Raw genomic sequence first — 21,108 nt, forward strand, 5'->3', positions numbered from 1 at the left:
AAACTCACCCCAAACCCTCAAATCGGCCTTCAGCTCATGCGAAAGCCTGATGAAGTGATGCGGCCTCAGTACTCCCGCAGTAGCGGCACAGAGACGACAACTAAAGATGCGTCCCATAGGCCTGATGCGGCAGGCGAAATTAAGCTTACCCAATAACGACTGCAATTGCCTAAGCCTGACCTTCCTCGCCGCCTCAGCCACCCCTTGACGCAAGTCCTCCAGTTTGTCGTCCGGGAGGCGACATTCCATCAGATGCGTGTCAATGACAATGCCCAAAAACTGCATGACCGTGGAAGGACCTTCCATCTTTCCCGGCGCCAAGGGAATTCCGAAATGTGACGCGATAGATTCCAAAGTGTGCAACAGCACTGAACAAAAAGAGGAATCTGGGGGGCCGATGCAAAGAAAATCGTCGAGTGCAGCACAGACCTCAACTGAGTTTCTTCCCGCACTACCCATTCCACGAAGGTGCTGAAAACCTCAAAATATGCGCAAGAGATGGAACAGCCCATCGGCAAACAACGGTCCATATAAAACTGCCCCTCCCAACAGCAGCCCAGAAAATGTTGACTGTCCGGATGCACCGGCAGCAGACGAAAAGCGGATTCTATATCCGTCTTCACCATCAATGAACCCTGGCCAAACCTTTGAACCCAACCGACTGCGGCATCAAAGGAGGTGTAAGACACCGAAGACAAATCCGGAGAAATGGCATCATTCACCGAAGTCCCTTTCGGATACGACAAATGATGAATTAACCAGAATTTGTTGGGTTCCTTTTTGGGTACCACCTCAAGGGGAGACACGTGTAATGACAAAACGGGGGGTTGAGCGAATGGTCCGGCCATTCTCCCAAGTTCCACCTCCTTTGCCAATTTGTCAGAAACAACCTGGGGAAAATTGGCGCATTGATTTTAAGTTTTGAGTCCGCGGGGACGGGGCCACAGGTCCCAAACACGGGATCCGAAAACCATGGGCGAAACCATCTGCTAAAAAACTTGCCGCCTCCCTACGCGGATATCTATCTAGATACGGTACCATCTCGGGAAGGTTTACTGGCGTCCTCCCTTTTTGAGGCCGACTCAACGGGTTGGGACTTTCCTTTCTTGAAACACTTGGCATAACTGTGCGAGCCTCCGCAACCAGAGCACTTGTGGCGGAAACGACAGTTCGTGCCAAAACGGCACGACCCCTCGTTAAACTGCCGACAAACTCCTTTTCGCTGTGTGGCCGACAGTCCAGCGGCACCTGAACTGCTGCCCCCCCCCCGAGAAAGGGCTGTCCTGCAGCCCTCGCCTGAGACATAAGCTTCATCCAAAGCCCAATGTCCTTATGGTCCCAGCGCAAGACCGGACGCAAAGCCTTGCGCTGGCGGAATTGCTCGTCCTAGCGCAGCCAAGCAATACCCCCATAGGTTCAATAAGCCTCCCCAATGGCATCCAGATAACAAAAAAGCGGCGAACAATTCTCTGGTGCTTTTTCACCAATTACGCTGGCCAAAATGGCAAACGCCTGAAGCCAATTCCCAAAAGTGCGAGGAATAAGCCTCCAGCGTCGCTTCTCCTCCTCCTCCTTCTTGCTTTCGTCCGCCTTACCCTTCTCAATATTAAATTTTTCTAACGGCAAAAGAGAGAATATTTCAACATATTCCCCTTTCCAAATCTTTTCCCATACGTCTTGCTTTAGATGCACCCCCAGTGGGCCCTCAAAACACACATAAATCTCGCACTTCGCCGCATCCGCCAACCGCACCTTATCCTTAGAGGACTCCTTCCCTGTATTTGCGTCCGCCCCAGTCACCTCCGTCTGCGACGCCGACATCACGCTAACCCTGGAGGACCCCCCGCCCCGGATACCGCTACCGCAAGTGGCCCTGCTGAGGGGGGTGTGAGAGGAACAACAGAGTCCACGCTAGAGGCAGCGGGAGCCCATGCCCCAACGGGCCCTTGAGATGCTGAAGAAGACCCCGCCGGGTCAAAACGGGCCAATAACTCCCGGAAACCCGCAAAAAATGCTGACAAAACCGGCGCAGCACCCGCATCTCCAGCCACCACTCCTGACACCGAACTAACCTCTGAAGAAACCCCCAAATTAACCCCCCCACCTGACTAGTATGTAAAGGTAAAATTGGTGACTTACCAGGCTGCAGCCGCACCGCCACACGACTAGCCGTTCGTCCGGATCCCAGCTGGCTCCGCAAAGCAGGATGCCTCCCGACCGATCGTCTTCATCCGCGCTGGTGAGCTCACCAGACTCGGCCAAAGAATCTTGCCGCGGCGACGTCCTCTGCCTCCTTTGTTCAAGCGACTCCTCCTCGGGGCTCCTGGAAGCCTTCTCTTCTGCCCCGGGCTCTGTTCTCCCCACGGAAGAACTGCTGGTCACAGTAGTACCCCCAGCTGCAGCAGGGACGCGCTGTCTCTTTAAGGGGGCGTGTCCCCTAGCCTGAGCCTTCTCACTGATCCTAGAGTGACGTCCCGCCTGCGATGTGGACGGCGAACCAGCAGAGGGCGGTCCCACCCCACCGCTGTTCATGGCTGTCTCCTCTTCTAGCCGAGCACCTCTCTGCGCAGCAGTGGCAGAGAGAGCCGCACGCTCCGGAGCCCTGTGTCAGCGGCTGGTGGGGGACGATGACGGCACACCCCAGTGAGTACCCTCGCATCCTGGGCATCCTCTTCTCCCTGGACAGCTGAGGGGCAGGGATGCTCCCACTGCGTCTCCCCCGCTGAGCCGCCCTCCCACACAAGGCATCTACACGGGGGGGAGGGGGAGGGCTGCCGCATGCTCCGGCCTGTGCTGCGAGCAGTAGAAGAGCGCCGGGGGGTAGGATTCCTCCCAGGGCCCACACCGGAACCATTGGCAGGCAGCCCCATAGTAAGCCCTGGATTGTCCCTGGTACAGGGGCTCCTTCTCGCCCGTTGAGCCCTAGGGACAGGAGATGGGCTCAGGCGCTCCGGCGGGCGCACCTTCCTCGCTCGTTTCTCCCCGGGGAAGAAGGGACAGGTGAAGTGGAAGCTCCCGACCCCCCTAGTACATCAGCCAGCTGCTGCTGCAGCCACTGAGGGCCCCGTTCAACTGCTGCAGCCCTAACCTGAGCTAACAAGGCCTCTAAGTCACTCATCTCCCTGTCTGTCTACCTGCAGGTGATCAGCACGGATGTCCCAAGAAGATGTCTCCTCTCCAAACTTCTCCGAATGATGCAGAATCCACCCCCTACACCGAACCCCAAACTCTGGACCTGCCCCCTCTGACTTCTACCTCCAATCAGGTAAGAGCTAAATCTATGCCCCCACCACTGACCTGACTGACCGTTCCCTGACCCCTGTTCCTCCCATAGTCATGCATCCCCTCCGTCTATTCTCTCCTACGGGTCTCACATTACTCATACCCAGGTGAACAGATGTCCCATGAGGCTGATGGCCAGGTGCACAGACATTGCACACTGTTCATAACCAGGTACATAGGTGTCCCACGCTGCTCACAGCCATATGCACAGATATTTCATACTACCCAACACAGGTGCATAAATAGAACATACTGTCCACAGCCAGATGTACATGTTCCAAGACATCCAGACAAAGCTGAACCAGTCACATCAGTCTCTGTACCAGAGGAGCTTACACTCTAATTCCCCCATCACACACTGTTATTATTATACATTTATATAGTTCTGACATATACCGCAGTGCTGTACAGAGAACACTGAGCCAGTCACATCAGTCTCTGTACAGAGGAGCTTACACTCTAATGTCCCCTCCCCCATAGACAAATTAGTCTCTGTACAGAGGAGCTTATACTGTCACTTATCTTTGATTTTGTTTCTCTTGTGTCTCATATGATGTCATGAATCTAATGTGATGTCATGTGTATCAGATAATGTAAATGGTTACTTTGGGGGAGAGTAAAGCTACTTGCACATTGCTTCCTTTCAAAAACTCAGAAAAACACACGTGTGTTTGCTGTTTTTTATATCGTTTTGGCCGCATTTCTGGTGCATTTTGCACCTGTGAAAAAAAAAAAGACATGTGACTCAAAAGCCGCACCAAAAACACAACCTCACGTGCATTTTTTATGAGTTTTTTGATGTAGTGTGAATTAATTTCAAAGAGGAAGTGCGTTTTTTTTTTTTTTTTTTTGCAGCATCAGCAAACATGCACCAGAAATGCAGTAAGGAGAATTTTATAAAACAAATCAATTTGAAGAGTTCCAAAAGATTTCATAGTCATTTGTTTTTCTTCCGCTTTTTCCACTTCAAGAAAAACAGATCAGTGTGAAAGCAGCCTGACTAATACTGGAGAGTAGAGAATCTGGTGCAGCTCTGCATAGAAACCAATCAGCTTCCAGGATTTTTTTGGCAAAGCTTAATTGAAGAAGCTGAAGTGAGAAGCTGATTGGCTCCCATGCACAGCTGCACCAGATTTTGCACTCTCCAGTTTTAGTAAATCTCCCCCTTTGTGTTGTAGAAATGACTTTGAGGATAGTCATCTTTTGCCCCCTTGCTGTTTGTGGTGAGTGGTGACATCCCAGCAGAGTGACGATGGACGCCCCATGCTCAGTCACACCGGATCCACATTTCATTCATTCTCTGTAATGAGCGCTTCTGGAACAATTCTCAGTCCAGGGAGCACTGGGCGGGGTGACTCCTCCCTCCTGACTGGCTCCGCCCTCAGCAGACCTCCTATATATGAAGAGGTAGAAGTGCAGCTGATCACAAGTTTGTCTGATAAGGAAGCAAGATGACAGATACTGTGAGTATGAGCACCGATGGAAGCTGCAAAAGCTGGGAAAATGGGTTGTGTGGAAGTGGTTGGTTCAGTGGTGCAGTGTGTGGGGTTGCTGGGTGTGGGAAGTGGTGGGAATAATATTGCTGGGTGTTGATATAGGTTGGTGTAGGTTGCTGGCTGTGGTAGTGGTTAGTATAGTAGAGCTGAGTTTGGACAGTGGTGTGTGTGTATATAATGCTGTTGGTGGATGGTGGTCAGGACATAGTTTGTTGGGGGGTTGCTGGGTGTAGGTCAGGATTAAAGTTCTTGCCCTTTTACTTCAGATTATTTAGGGTGTGATGAATACATTTTGATATCCTGGCACAGAGCTGGGTCTGTCTTCCTGGGTATTCTTAGTATACAGTATATACTGGGATGGCTCAGACTAGCCCCTCCTCCATGCTTGCTCTTAGTATCTTGTTGTTTCCATATCTCCCCATCCTTATTTTTTTAAATTTATGTGATTATATTAACCATTTGCTGTGCAGTTTTATAAATCTAATGGTCCTATTCTGAGATGTGACCTGTCCAGCCCCTCTGGGTTACTCCATTGTGGCAGATCATTACCTTTCTCCATGCAGGATGGAAGGTGGGGGAGGGGGGATACTCCAGACTAACATGCTGAGTACTGCATCCATGAGACGTCTCCTGTCTATTATCTATTATACAGGGTGTAATGATCATCCCTTTGTCTATTATACAGGGTGTAATAATTCTCTCCTTTTCTCCTATACAGGGTATTTTGTATAAATTCAGCCTCAAACCCGGTCACTCCATAGATGTGAAGGGGTTCATTCCGGAGGCCTGTATACAGTAAGTCCCGGTTCTAGCCTTGGCTACTAAGTATATAATATACGTCTGATCTCTGTATAATACAATTTTTCCAAAAGTACAACTTGTAGAAGTGTGCTCTGTGTCCAATACATCCCACTGACCCCTCCTCACTGGGAATTTGGGGTGTGTGGTCCCTCAAAAAATACCTGACATCCAGATTTTTTTTTTTTTTCTCCACAGATCAAATTTGGCTCCAACAGTTGTGCTTCTAGAAAATGTCATCCTGGATAAAACGGTTTTGCCTTAACAGCCATCATCTAACAACTGACATACATTGTTGTCTTTCTCTCCTCTTGGATCCCACTAACCTGTATAGCTGCATTCTCTGTGGAGAAATGAATCCTCAAATTTACAGTATAGTTATATAGGTTGAAAAAGTCCAACCACAAAGTATAAAGTACTTTGTCTATATCTCATACCTAGTTAGAGGTCGGAATGACAGCAGGGAGTGAAAGGGCACAAAGTAGTAGTGACTTCTCAGCTCCTCCATCTCCCAGAAGTGATTGAGCTACTACAAATGTCAGTAAGGGATTGCCTTAAAGCTTACTTATGACTTGTTTGTAATATATTCGTAATGTATGTCCTTATCCAGGCTACAGGTTCACTTTAGGTATATTATGATGTGGGGATTTGTTTTTCAAACAAACTCTTTTGCAAGTTAAAATTAGCTAAAGTTTGAGCTTTATGAATTAAAAGTGGTAGAAGTACCTCTGATACTCATGGGAGGACCACTAGTGAATGACTTGAGTACGATATCTAACAAGGTCAGCTGAGCAGAATAATTGCTGGTTTTTGTCTTTCTAGGTTTGCCATAAACTTGGGAACAGATGAGAAGAATTATGTGCTACACTTTAACCCTCGATTTGACTACTCTCAAGATAAAAAAATTATTATCCTGAACTCTATGGTGGACGATGTCTTTGGAGAGGAGCAGAGGGAAAGTTGCTTCCCCTTCCAGGAGGGGTCGGATACCACGGTATGTCTACACTGGGAGGGGCAGGACAAATGTTGGATGGGGAAATGTAGCATTACTGTGTTCATTTTGGACACATAATATACTGTATAGCGCCAAAAGGTGCAGTAGGCAGCCAGTGATGGGTTTAGGTGAAGGGTATATAGGCTTTTCTATGTTGATCACAACTTCAGCTCATTCCATGAAGGATGAGAACCTTCCACATAGGAAAATCCAATGGATTCCATCATGCTGCCATTGTGTGCTATGGTATATCGAACTAGCAAATTGTTGCAATTTTTCAGATCACCGATTGTCAGAATTATTGGCTTGTGAAATGTGTTGCGTGTGTTTGAGATGTTAAAGCAAGAGGATGGAACATGGATCAGGAAATCCCTGACATGGAATGTCCCCTGTAAAGGCTCAATCTGGGGAGTAGTGTGTAGGGGGGTTGGCCAGGAATTGAAGCTCCATTAGCAACATGCTAGATCGGTTATGGAGAGACCAATGGGGGAGGAATGCAGGGAAGGGAGCAATGTGATTGACTGGAGAAAGACAGACCAGGTAAGGTTTAATGTGTGTGGCGGGGTGGGAGGATACAAGGCAGTAACAAATGTGGGTCCTGGGGGTAGGATACATGGAAGGGTATGATTGGGAGAAATATGGGTGAATAACAGTGTGTGGGGTGTTTTTTTTTTTTTTTTTTTTTTTGGGGGGGGGGGGGGGTTCAGGGAATGGATATTACCTCTGATAACCCTGTTCCTCTAAATACATCTCTGGGGCAGAATTCTTCAGAAGTGATCAGGGTTAATTCTATATGGGGGTAGAATATGAAATAACTGACCCACAAACATTCTCATTTACACCAAGTCAGTCATAGTAGATGGGACCCTTGGTCAAAGATGCATATGTATTGGAGCCATGGCTTGGACAGTGGCAGATGGGGCCCTTATCAGGACAGATATGAATTGGAGCCCCTGGAAGGGGGAAATGGTTTATTCATATAGAAAAGAGCAGAAGATACTTTGCAGACATGATTTGTTCATGGTGATATGCAGAAAACAGACACAGTATTACTTAACATACCAACTGAGAGGCCTAACCTTCCCATTGTTATGCAAACATCAAATGGTAAGCTCAGCCCCTTTTGACATTAAGCCCTGCCCCCTAGGATGCACTGTCAAATGCTAGAGCTCAGTTGTGTCATGGCACTCCGGCACTTTTTTTTTCCTTCAGCATGTAGTGTAGCTGGTATGGCATACAGGAGCCTTTCTCAACATTTTTGCCACAGAAACCCTTAATCTTCAGGTAAACCAATTCATTTGTCAGTGGGAAAAAATGCCCCTTATATTGGTGACTGGTGGTAAGAATGCTCCACTTACAGTGGTGGTCCAAATGCCACTTTTGCAGGCAGTGAGAAGGATCCTTGGTGTCTTGAAGCTGGCCCTGCCAAGTGGTGGTGGGCCCTTAAATAAGCACACAATCAAATGGGATGTTAATCCACCCCCACTCAAGGAACCCCTTGAAGACTCTTAAGTAGGGATGAGCCTGATATGACTGATTTCTGATTGGGACTCTAAAACAAAGTTAATACTGCAGCTGCAGGAACAGATTCACAAGACTCAATCACTGTGTTTAAAATGTCCGTTCAGTGAAAAATGTATTATTACATGTTATTTTATACATAGATAAGAAAGGGGTGGCGTGAGATGTTATTAAAAAGTAACAAATAGCAATATGTTATTAAAAGCTAACAAATAGAAATATATTATTAAAAACTAGCGAATAGAACAATTGCAAAAGTTAAACCTTGAAAAGGGAGGGGGGAGTAGAGAGTGTTTAGTAGGAGAAGTGTCTGTGTGTTAGGTGAAGGTTACAGAACACATTTCAACAGTGAGAACAAAATGGATTCTCTTGTGCTTAAATGAACAGTACAATGAATGTCCATGTCAAGCCAAACACCCCCCTGTTCGGTTCGCACCAGAACATGTGAACAGGATAAAAGTTTGTTCGAACACCGTTAAAGTCTATGAGACACGAACATGAATAATCAAAAGTGCTAATTTTAAAGGCTAATATGCAAGTTATTGTCATAAAAAGTGTTTGGGGACCTGGGTCCTGCCCCAGGGGACATGGATCAATGCAAAAAAATTTTAAAAACGGACATTTTTTCAGGAGCAGTGATTTTAATAATGCTTAAAGTCAAACAATAAAAGTGTAATATCCCTTTAAATTTCATACCTGGGGGGTGTCTATAGTATGCCTGTAAAGGGGCGCATGTTTCCTCTGTTTAGAACAGTCTGACAGCAAAATGACATTTTGAAGGAAAAAACTCATTTAAAACTACCCGCGGCTATTGCATTGCCGACAATACACATAGAAGTTCATTGATATAAAAACGGCATGGGAATTCCCCAAAGGGGAACCCCGAACCAAAATTTAAAAAAAAAAATGACGGAGTCCCCCTAAATTCCATACCAGGCCCTTCAGGTCTGGTATGGATTTTAAGGGGAACCCAGCGCCAAAAAAAAATCCCCCCAAAAATCCAGACCCTTATCCGAGCAGGAAAAGGGGGGGGGGGGGGAACGAGAGTGTGGCCCCCCCTCCTGAACCGTACCAGGCCACATGCCCTCAACATTGGGAGGGTGCTTTGGGGTAGCCCCCCAAAACACCTTGTCCCCATGTTGATGAGGACAAGGGCCTCATCCCCACAACCCTGGCCGGTGGTTGTGGGGGTCTGCGGGCGGGGGGCTTATCGGAATCTGGAAGCCCCCTTTAACAAGGGGACCCCCAGATCCCAGCCCCCCTGTGTGAAATGGTAGGGGGGTACAAAAGTACCCCTACCATTTCACTAAAAAACTGTCAAAAATGTTAAAAATGACAGACAGTTTTTGACAATTCCTTTATTTAAATACTTCTTCCTCCTATCTTCCTTCATCTTCTGGTTCTTCCTCCGGCGTTCTCGTCCAGCATCTCCTCCGCGGCGTCTTCTATCTTCTTCTCCTCGGGCCGCTCCGCACCCATGGCATGGGGGGAGGCTCCCGCTCTTCTCTTCATCTTCTTCATCTTCTTCATCTTCTTCTCTTCTTCTCTTCTTTTTCTTCTCCGGGCCGCTCCGCACCCATGCTGGCATGGAGGGAGGCTCCCGCTGTGTGACGGCGCTCCTCGTCTGACAGTTCTTAAATAACGGGGGGCGGGGCCACCAAGTGACCCCGCCCCCCTCTGACACACGGGACATGACGGGACTTCCCTGTGGCATTCCCCGTGACGTCACAGGGAAGTCCCGTCAAGTCACCGTGCGTCAGAGGGGGGCGGGGTCACCGGTGGCCCCGCCCCCCGTTATTTAAGAACTGTCAGACGAGGAGCGCCATCACACAGCGGGAGCCTCCCTCCATGCCAGCATGGGTGCGGAGCGGCCCGGAGAAGAAAAGAGTGGGAGCCTCCCCCCATGCCATGGGTGCGGAGCGGCCCGAGGAGAAGATAGAAGACGCCGCGGAGGAGATGCTGGACGAGAACGCCGGAGGAAGAACCAGAAGATGAAGGAAGATAGAAGAAAGAAGTATTTAAATAAAGGAATTGTCAAACTGTCTCTTGTCATTTTTGACAGTTTTTTTTTAGTGAAATGGTAGGGGTACTTTTGTACCCCCTTACCATTTCACACAGGGGGGGCCGGGATCTGGGGGTCCCCTTGTTAAAGGGGGCTTCCAGATTCCAATAAGCCCCCCGCCCGCAGACCCCCACAACCACCAGCCAGGGTTGTGGGGATGAGGCCCTTGTCCTCATCAACATGGGGACAAGGTGTTTTGGGGGGCTACCCCAAAGCACCCTCCCAATGTTGAGGGCATGTGGCCTGGTACGGTTCAGGAGGGGGGGCCGCACTCTCGTTTCCCCCCCCCCTCTTTTCCTGCGGTCTGCCAGGTTGCGTGCTCGGATAAGGGTCTGGTATGGATTTTTGGGGGGACCCCACGCTTTTTTTTTTTTTTTTTTTTTTTTTTTTTTTATTTTGTTTCGGGGTTCCCCTTTGGGGAATTCCCATGCCGTTTTTATCAATGAACTTCTATGTGTATTGTCGGCAATGCAATAGCCGCGGGTAGTTTTAAATGAGTTTTTTCCTTCAAAATGTCATTTTGCTGTCAGACTGTTCTAAACACAGGAAACATGCGCCCCTTTACAGGCATACTATAGACACCCCCCAGGTACGAAATTTAAAGGGATATTACACTTTTATTGTTTGACTTTAAGCATTATTAAAATCACTGCTCCTGAGAAAACGGCCATTTTTAAAACTTTTTTTTTGCATTGATCCATGTCCCCTGGGGCAGGACCCAGGTCCCCAAACACTTTTTATGACAATAACTTGCATATTAGCCTTTAAAATTAGCACTTTTGATTTCTCCCATAGACTTTTAAAGGGTGTTCTGCGGCACTCGAATTTGCCGCGAACACCCCAAATTGTTCGCTGTTTGGCGGACTTGCGAACAGCCAATGTTCGAGTCGAACATGAGTTCGACTCGAACTCGAAGCTCATCCCTACTCTTATAGAACTCTGCGTGATTATGGCTGGCATAGAGGGACTCAACTAGCCAACTATTCTCTAGCCAACTATTAACCCCCCCCCCCCCCCCCACACACACTTTTTTTTTTTTTTTTTTTTTCTTTCCCCCTTTTAACTGGTTTCTGCAATACATAAGACAAGCTACATGCATCTATCTTATGGAAAGATTTTTGTTGAAATGAACAGTTTGGCGGTAGTCTGTCTCTATGGCCATCACTCATTGAATTTTTATAGTCCAGCAATCTGACACTGTGCCATCTCTTTTCTTACAGGTTTGCTTCCAGTTTGAGCAAGACAAGATCATCATAGAATTACCTACCGGAAATCCTCTCTCATTTCCAGTCCGTTTTCCCATAGAGGAGATCTCGTACTTGTCCTTGAGGAACCTCCAGCTCAAGTCCATCACACTAAAATAGAGGAGCTGCTTGTCCCACATCTCCATATCCAGACTCTGTGAAATGGCCACAGTGGAGGAAGAGGAGAAAATTCTTGTATTCTGTTTTGTACCCCCCCCCTCCAATCTGCATCCTTGCTGTCATGAAGACATATATTGTGCTTTGCTCAGTTCATGTATTAGAAATGAATTTCAAATAAAAACAAATTTGTGTCTGATCAAACCAATTTGTTTGGCATTAAGCTGACTTTGGGTGGATTGCTGTAGTCACTCACAAAGCACTGCCTGCTGCATAGCGCCCTCCTGCTGGAGGTTTGTTGCCTTACTTTTTAAAAAGCACACCGTAACCAACAGAGGGTGCTAATGTTATATTCTGCCTGCATAGTCTTGGATTTCCATTAAAACCATAAACTAACTTTTCTGGCTCCAGAATGAATGTGGTATACAGTTATTCCAAGCTTTAACCATAGACTTTCAACATTGACAATTACATTCTTGAAGAAAAATGCAAATTCACAAGGTCTAACTATGTAAATTACATCCTGGTAAATGGTAGCTGTATGGGGCAGTAGTAGTGACAGTGATTTATACCCCAGTAGGGGCAGTTCTAGGGGTTGGAGTTACTGGAGCAGCTTTCATCCCAGTGTATGTGTGTAGTAGATTACAGGGCAATAAATTACAGATGGTGGTAGTAGTAAAAGCAATGATATAGATGTTGCGGCAGCATCTTAAAGCAGCCTTTTTCAACCAGGGTGCCTTGAGATTTCTTCAGGGGTGCCTCAGCAAAATGCCTACAAATTGTATACAATCCAGGGGATGGATGAAGCCTGCCTGTTAGTTACACAAAGCCACACATTTTCATTGTGCACCATTACAACCTTCTAGCTGCCAACCTGCTAATGATCAATGACATCAATTGATGAGGAGGATGTCAGTCGCCTGCATAGTCTGCTTATTTGACCCTCCCCTGCCGCTCTCCATCAGTTTTGGGGTCACATTAGCTGAGTGATGGAGAAAAATGGAGGAGGAAGAAGAGAAAAATTGGAATACTAGTCCAGTACCAACTTGTACCTCCTAACATTGTGTGTCCTATATGTGGATGTTGCTGCAATATATAAAACTATTAGAATAGTTTTTACATTTTAGGATGACTGTCCATAATTGTAGAGCGTGCCTCCAGACTGTCCATAATTAGGGAGGGTGCCTCTAAAATGTCCATGATTTTAAAGGGTGCCTTGACTGGGGAAAAAAAAAGTTGAGAAACACTTGAGGTGATTTTACTAAGATGAATGCACTGCGCCGGTTCACAGCTTAATTGGTGCACCAGAAAAGTAATTGAACGTGCGTACCGGCAGATGACAAATATGTAAACTGAAACTGTCGCTAGGGTAACTGCGGTTTTCTCATTGATAATAGCGCACGCCCAATACAATTGGTTAATTTCATCGCATTGGATGTGTCTTGTTAGGCAATTGGTAGGTGTTCTCAGTGAATTAACCATTTTGATGATAATCTCATTCCTATCACTTCTAATATCTTTGTAATGTGTTTTTTTTTTTTTTTTTACTATTTGTACCCAAATCTTTCAATACATTACAAAGAACAGAGAAGTGTTTCTAAACCCAATAAATTAATATTTCTTTATCGTACATCATGGGACACAGAGCCTTAAGTAATTACTTAATGGGTTATGGGCCACCTTCAGGTGATTGGTATACCCAATCAAGGAAGTTCAGTCCCTATATAACCCCTCCTCCTTGCAGGACCACATCGGTTTTTTTTGCCAGTGTCTAAGGTATTGGTCATGAGTGAAGATGTGCTCTGAGTAGCTTCAGGAGGGATCCATGCTGGATTTAAAAAACCTCCACAACCGGATCCATCCACGCCACTGCGGTCACAGGATGGTACCCGGTCCTCACATAGAACAAGGTTTTGTCTGTAATGCTTCTCTTTGAGGGCTGGACCCTAGGAACCAGGACTCTTTTTGGTCTTGCTACATTATCTAAAGTTGTCCTGAGGGGTGCTATACAGGTCCTCCTAATGATAACAGTTTTTTTTTCTAAATAAACTTACAATGCACTGTTCCAAATTATTACGCACAGTAAGTGTCAAAACACTTTATAGGTTGCAAAGAACTGAAAATTGTCATTTGTTGTTTGCAGAATATTTACTGAAATCAAAAGCTATTTCAATCAAACTTTGAACAACATTTTACCTTTTATAAACATTTTAACAGGTCATGTTACATTTTAACATAGGACCCCTTATTTGATAGCAGCTTCACAAGTCTTGCATCCATTGAACTTGGGAGTTTTTGGCCAGTTTCTGCTTGAATTTGTTTGCATGATGACAGAATAGCCTCTCAGAGCTGCTGTTTGGATGTAAACTGCCTCCCACCCTCATAGATCTTTTGCTTGAGGATGCTCCAAAGGTTCTCAATAGGATTGAGGTCAGGGGAGGATGGAGGCCACACCATGACTTTCTCTCCTTTTATCCCCATAGCAGCCATTGATGCAGAGGTATTCTTTGCAGCATGAGATGGTGCATTGTCATGCATGAAGATGATTTTATTATGAAAAACATAGTCCTTCCTTCTGTACCAGGGAAGGAAGTGGTCAGTCAGGAACTCCACATACTTTGCTGATGTCATCTTTACACCTTCTGGGACCCTAAAGGGGCCAACCAGCTCTCTTCCCATGATTCTGGCCCAAAACATGACTCCACCACCGCCTTGCTGATGTCACAGCCTTGTTGGAACAGGGTGGCCGTCCACCAACCATCTACTACTCCATCCATCTCGACCATCCAGGGTTGCACAGGACTGTTTGAAAATTAGTCTTTATGTATTTTTCTGCCCAATGCAGCCGTTTCTGCTTGTGAGCCTTGGTTAGTGGTGGCCGAATGGAAGGTTTATGCACAGTTGCAAGACTCTGGAGGACTCTACACCTTGATGTCTGTGGGACTCCAGAGGCACCAGCAGCTTCAAATATCTGTTTGCTGCTATGTAATTGTGTTTTAGCAGATGCTCTCTTGATCCGATGCATGGATATGGCAGGAATCTTCCTCAATATGCCTTTATCTGCACAAAGCTCGTATGTGCAATCAGCCACAAATCTCTTAAAGGGGTTGTAAAGGTAAAAATTTTTTCACCTTAATGCATTCTATGCATTAAGGTGAAAAAACTTTTGACAGTACCGCCGCCCCCAGCCCCCCCGTTTTACTTACCTGACGCCTCGAATCTTCGCTCCTCGTCCTCGTCAGCTTCATTGCAGCTCAGCCTGGTCGCTGATTGGCTGCAGTGGATGGATTGAAAGCAGCGCAGCCATTGGCTCGCGCTGCTGTCAATCACATCCGATGACGCGGCGCGCCGGGGGGCGGGGCCGAGTGATACAGCGAGCGGCTATAGCCGCCAGCTGTATCACGGGAGCGCGCCCGCAAGCACTCACCAACGTGCGAGGGAGCTCGCATGAAGGTGGTAAATGCTTGCGGGGAGGAGCTGAAACAGCCGCTGAGGGACCCCAGAAGACCAGGTTCGGGGCCACTCTGTGCAGAACGAGCTGCACAGTGAAGGTAAGTATAACATGTTTGTTATTTTAAAAAAAAAAAAAAAAAAACAACTTTACAACCCCTTTAATAGTGCGATGATCACGCTTAAGTTTTCATGAAATATCGAATGTTTTCATACCTTGTCCAAGGCATTGAACTATTTCAATCTTTTCGGCAGCAGAGAGATCCTTTTTCTTCCACATATTGCTTGAAAATGGTTCTCTGCTTAATAATATGGAACACCCTCCTTTAGTAGTTTTACCTTTAATTGGGCTCACCTGGTAATCTAATTATCACAGATGTCCGAGATTGTTTTCAGTCATTAAAAGAGCCCTGAGACACAATGCCATCCATGAGTTAAACTGAAAAACAAAATATGTAATCTTTGTGACATTGAAATAGAATTTGCATGATAATTTGAAACAGGGTGAAAAGGTGTGTAAGCAGGAATTTCCAGTACAGGAAATATTATGGTTACTCAGCATCAAAGGCTGATCCTTATGGTGACATTGTTTTTTGCTAAAACTATTGTTCTATATATAGTAAAGTGAACCACCGACGGTCAACTATATTGCCTTAAACATGTTGCCAACATCCCAAGTAGGTGCATAGGAAAAGACCCTAAAAATATGGAACTTATGTACCCCCCAGTACAGTGGGACTTTATAGGCGAACGGGACGATTACATTTAAGTAAAATTTTTTTTTTATTTATTTAGAAAAAACATAAAAACAAGATATACTAGACAGGGACACCGTCCTGAAACATGTCAGGCTTCTAGAGAAACATGTGTCTATAGATGGAAGTATACAATAATCATATGAAAGAAAATCCATTGCTTAAGCACTTTTGTAGAGATTTATGTCTAGTATATCTTGTTTTTATGTTTTTTTCTAAATAAATAAAAACATTTTTTTACTTAAATGTAATCATCCCGTTCGCCTATAAAGTCCCACTGTACTGGGGAATACATAAGTTCCCTATTTTTAGCGTCTTTTCCTATTCTAAAACTATTGTTCAGTAGGGATGGGCTGTCTGTTCGACTCAAACATCGGCTGTTCAATCATTTGACGATCGAACATTATGGGCCGTTAGCGCCAAATTTGAGTGGCGCGTCACGGCCCATAATGCACTGCATCATCGCAGTGCATTGCTGGCTGATGATTGGCCAAGCAGGCACTATGACCCGCATGCTTTGGCCAATCACATCGATCATTCGACGATCGAACATTATGGGCCGTTAGCGCCAAATTTGAGCAGCGCGTCACGGCCCGTAATGCACTGCGTTATCGCAGTGCATTGCTGGCTGATGATTGGCCAAGCATGCACTATGACCTGCATGCTTTGGCCAATCACAGCGCCGTCAGGGAAGAGAGCCATAATTGACCAAAGGCAGGGTGCCTTTGGCCAAATATGGCTCAGAGGGTTAAGTCCACGCCCCACACTATATAAGGCTGCCTGCACATCAGCCGTGTGTTGGTGGCGTGGTTAAGAGAGAGGCAGAGAGAGTGACATTTCATTTAGTTTGAGCAGGCAGGCAATTCAGTTATATATATACACACTGTATACAGTTTAGCTTCATCTCACTGCAGACCGTTCCTGGTGTACTGTTTCTAATATACTTCAGGCAGGCAGTTGATTCAGCTAGCTGCAGTGCATTTAATATATAATATTATATATACAAGCTTGTATATATATATATATATATATATATATATATATATATATAGTCTAGCCAAGCCTATACCTGATTGTAGGCCATTCCTGGAGTACTGTTTTTAGTAAACTTCAGGCGTTGTTTTGCTAATCTAATTGTACAGTATGTCTGGAATGCCACCAAGGAGAGGCAGACAATAACAAGCCACTAAAAGAGGGCAAGCAGGCTCTGTGTCTATAGCCAACAGTGCTGGTCGTGGAAACGGTGCATCCTCAGCACGTGGCCGTGGGGCACGCTTGTCCTTTTTTTTTGGCAGCTGGCCTTGTTGAGCAACAACATGCAGAAGAGTTGGTAGAGTGGATGACCAAGCCGTCCTCATCCTCCTCATCCTCTGTCACCCAGGCTCAGGGTACTTTGTCTGCCAATGCAGCTGCCAAAGCAGCCTCTTCCATTGGCTCAATGTCATCAGTCACTCCTTCCCTAGCCCCACCATCATGCCCTGAGGAGTCCCCTGAACTGTTCTACCACAGTGTAGGGTACATGCTGCAGGAGGATGCACAGCATTTTGAGGGCTCTGATGATGGTACCCAGGTTGAGGATGAAGGCAGTAACGTGAGCCCAGAGAGAGGGGGTGCCCAAGAAGGACAAGAAACTGGCAGTCATGTTCCCCCAGCTGCAGCATATTGCCAGGTTTGCTCCAGTGGCGAGGAGGGAGGGTGTCAGGAAAGAAGCAAGTACCAATCTCGCCAATATTGCTGCCTTCCTTCGCACATGCGTGGTAGAGCAGCACTCCGGCGCATCCCTGGGCACAATACAGCGAAACGGCTAATACGCGCGCACAACATGAGCCTCCCACTGGCCTCTGCCGTGACCAGATTGCTGGTTTGTCTTTCAGCTCCCCGCGTGTTTCCTGTTTGTATCCTGATTCTTGATTACCTGTTATGACCCAGATTGACCTTGACCTGCTTTGATCTCTTCCTGCATCTGACCCTCGGCTTGCCTCTCGGACTTCTCCACTTGTTTCCTGTGATTGACCCTTGGCCTGTCTACGGATATTGCTTCCTGTCTTCAGTGATTGACCCTCAGCCTGCTCCTGGACTTTGCTATTGTCTTCAGTGCTCGACCTCTGGCTTGCTCACAGACTTTGCCTCCAGTTACCTGTGTTTGACTCCCGGCCTGTTTATGGACTTTGCTATCAATCTTCAGTACTAAGTCATCAGTCTGCTGACAGACATGCTAACAGTCCTTTGCACTAGACTGTTTTTGCCTATCTAAGATACTTTTACTAGTCATCGGTGTTTGACCCCCGGCCTGTTGGATTAGCTGTTCATCCTCCTTTTTGAGCTTCAGCATCTTCCAGTCCTGCACAGCTGTTTCCCTGCTTTTGACTAGGGATGAGCTTCGTGTTCGAGTCAAACCCATGTTCGACTCGAACATCATCTGTTCGCCCGTTCGCCGAATTGCGAATGATATGGACCGTTCGCGCCAAATTCATGTGGCATGTCACCGCCCATAATTCACTGCTGCATCGCAGTGCATTGCTGGCTGATGATTGGCCAAGCATGCACTATGACCCACATGCTTGGCCAATCACAGTGCCGTCTGTAGAGAGAGCTGTAATTGGCCAAAGTCAGGGTGGCTTTGGCCAATTATGGCTCAGGGGGTTTAGTACACGCCCCACACTATATAAGGCCGCCTGCATGGTGCGGGGTTCCCCTTAATATCTATACCAGACCTGAAGGGCCTGGTATGGAATTTAGGGGGACCCCCACGCCATTTTTTTTTAAACTTTGGTTCGTGGTTCCACCGTGGGGAAATCCCATGCAGTTTTTATCAATGAACTTTTATGTGTATTATCGGACCGGCAATTCATTAATAGCCGCGAGTAGTTTTAAATGACTTTTTTTCCTTTGAAATGTCATTTTGCTGTCAGACTTTTCTAAACACGGGAAACATGCGCCCATTTACAGGCATACTATAAACACCCCCCAGGTATGAAATTTAAAGGGATATTATACTTTTATTGTTTCACTTTAAGCATTATTAAAATCACTGCTCCTGAAAAAACGGCCATTTTTAAAACTTTTTTTGCATTGATACATGTCCCCTGGGGCAGGACCCGGGTCCCCAAACACTTTTTAGGACAATACCATGCAAATTAGCCTTTAAAATGAGCACTTTTGATTTTGAATGTTCGAATCCCATAGACTTCAATGGGGTTCTAACGTTCATGCAAAGTTTTGGTCTGTTCGCAAGTTCTGGTGCGAACCGAATCGGGGGGTGTTCCGCTCATCCTTATCCCACACATTAGTGAATTCTGCATTCAGCTATTTCACCATATTTACAAAGTGCACCTTTTCTGCTTGCCGTCTGACACCTCTGTTACTTCAGTGTTTACACAAGCCTTGTAAAAGATTATTGCAGGGGGGCTGACTGTTCACTTTGCATGAAAAGAGACAACATTTAGAAGTCAGGCATGGAGGGCTCAGGGTCAAGGGGAACAGTAGAGAGGCGAGGATGAGAGTCATACAGCAGACAGTTAAACAAGCAGGAAAATCAGACTAGAAGAATCCGAAGGTGGGGAGAGTCAAAGTACAGGGAGCATCAGACACACAAGGGGCTTCTACAACAATGCTTGGGGAAGAATTACGATCACTCACGGATCCTCAATAATCAGATATTGACCATGCATCACTTCCCTGCAGTCCCGCACTGACACACTGAGCTGTGTCGGCTCTCTTACCACACTCAAGCTGACAGGTGGCAAACCTAGACTCTGGGCTATGGGCACCAGATTCGGGGCTCCAGCCTCAATACCATCTGCTAGTGATGCCTATGATCCTACATATAATAAATGAATCATACAAAAACATATTCCAGGGTTATTCCACATGTTTGCTGTGTCCCCCACATGGCTTCTCACAAACTGCAAACAGGACTTCTTATGACTTTCTTTCACCAATGTCTTTCTTCTTGTCACTCTTCTATAAAGGGCAGATTTGTGGAGAACACGACTAATAGTTGTCCTGTGGACAGATTCTCCCACCTGAGCTGTGGATCTCTGCAGCTCCTCCAGAGTTACCATGGACCTCTTGGCTGCTTCTCTGATGAATGCTCTCCTTGCCCGGCTGGTCAGTTTAGGTGGACGGCCATGTCTTGGTAGGTTTGCAGTTGTGCCATACTCTTTCCATTTTCCGATGATGGATTGAACAGAGCTCTGTGAGATGTTCAAAGCTTGGGATATTTTTTTATAACCTAACCCTGCTTTATACTTCTCCACAACTTTATCCCTGGCCTGTCTGGTGTGTGCCTTGGCCTTCATGATGCTGTTTGTTCACTAAGATTCTCTTACAAACCTCTGAGGGCTTCACAGAACAGCTGTATTTATACTGAGATTATATTATACACAGGTGGACTCTCTTTACTAATTATGTGACTTCTGAAGACAATTGGTTCCACTAGATTTTATTTAGTGGTATCAGAGTAAAGGGGGCTGAATACAAATGCCCCCCCCCCCACACTTTTCACATATTTATTTGTAAACAATTTTGAAAACCATTTATCATTTTCCTTCCACTTCACAATTATGTGCCACTTTGTGTTGGTCTATCACATAAAATCCCCCAAAAATACATTTATATTTTTGGTTGTAACATGACAAAATGTGCAAAATTTCAAGAGGTATGAATACTTTTTCAAGGCACCTTAAATGTTTATGTTCTGGTTTGTGATAAATTGTTTTTTTTCAAAGAGTAAAATGAAATTTGCCCATAAGCAATACAAGAAGTCGCCAATGATGATTGATGGACATGAAAGAAGTCTTCAGTGACCCTTGTTTATCTTATATTGGTAACAGAATACAATTTAGCCTTAAGGAAATATCTGAACAATTATAATTGGAATTTATGGCTGCTGCTGTCCGAGGCCGAGAGACGTTATCTGTCACCAGGGACATTTCTGTACTGATGAGGAGAAAACACGATCCTCCTCCGATCCCCGGAGATTTCCCTGCGAGTCGTCCCGACCCAACTGAGGATAAAGACAGGTGATATCCTTCCCTTTCTCAGGAAAAATCTGCCCGTCTATTGCCAGCTTTACTCTCCTCCCACCCGTTATTTACCCCGAGATCTACAAGCCACCCATAGCCAGATACACAGACATTACACATTACTCACACCCAGGTGAACAGATGTCCCATGAGGCTGATGGCCAGGTGCACAGACATTGCACACTGTTCATACCCAGGTACATAGGTGTCCCACGCTGCTCACAGCCATATGCACAGATATTTCATACTACCCAACACAGGTACATAAATAGAACATACTGTCCACAGCCAGATGTACATGTTCCAAGACATCCAGAGAAAGCTGAGCCAGTCACATCGGTCTCTGTACCAGAGGAGCTTAC

At 46.1% G+C, this 21,108-nt stretch overlaps 1 protein-coding gene across 1 annotated transcript; it reads left to right on the forward strand.

The window, feature by feature from the left end:
- The first annotated feature begins 487 nt into the window (after window positions 1-487).
- Window positions 488-11,528, forward strand: LOC141102491 (galectin-1-like). Its single transcript, XM_073591431.1, has 5 exons — window positions 488-680; window positions 3,871-3,875; window positions 5,497-5,573; window positions 6,399-6,570; window positions 11,374-11,528. The coding sequence occupies exons 1-5, from the start codon at window positions 488-490 to the stop codon at window positions 11,515-11,517; spliced, it is 591 nt and encodes a 196-aa protein (XP_073447532.1). The 3' UTR covers window positions 11,518-11,528.
- Window positions 11,529-21,108: the final 9,580 nt, after the last annotated feature.

This window comes from Aquarana catesbeiana, linkage group LG07 (assembly GCF_042186555.1).
Source record: "Aquarana catesbeiana isolate 2022-GZ linkage group LG07, ASM4218655v1, whole genome shotgun sequence".
NCBI classification, from domain to species: Eukaryota; Metazoa; Chordata; class Amphibia; order Anura; family Ranidae; genus Aquarana; species Aquarana catesbeiana.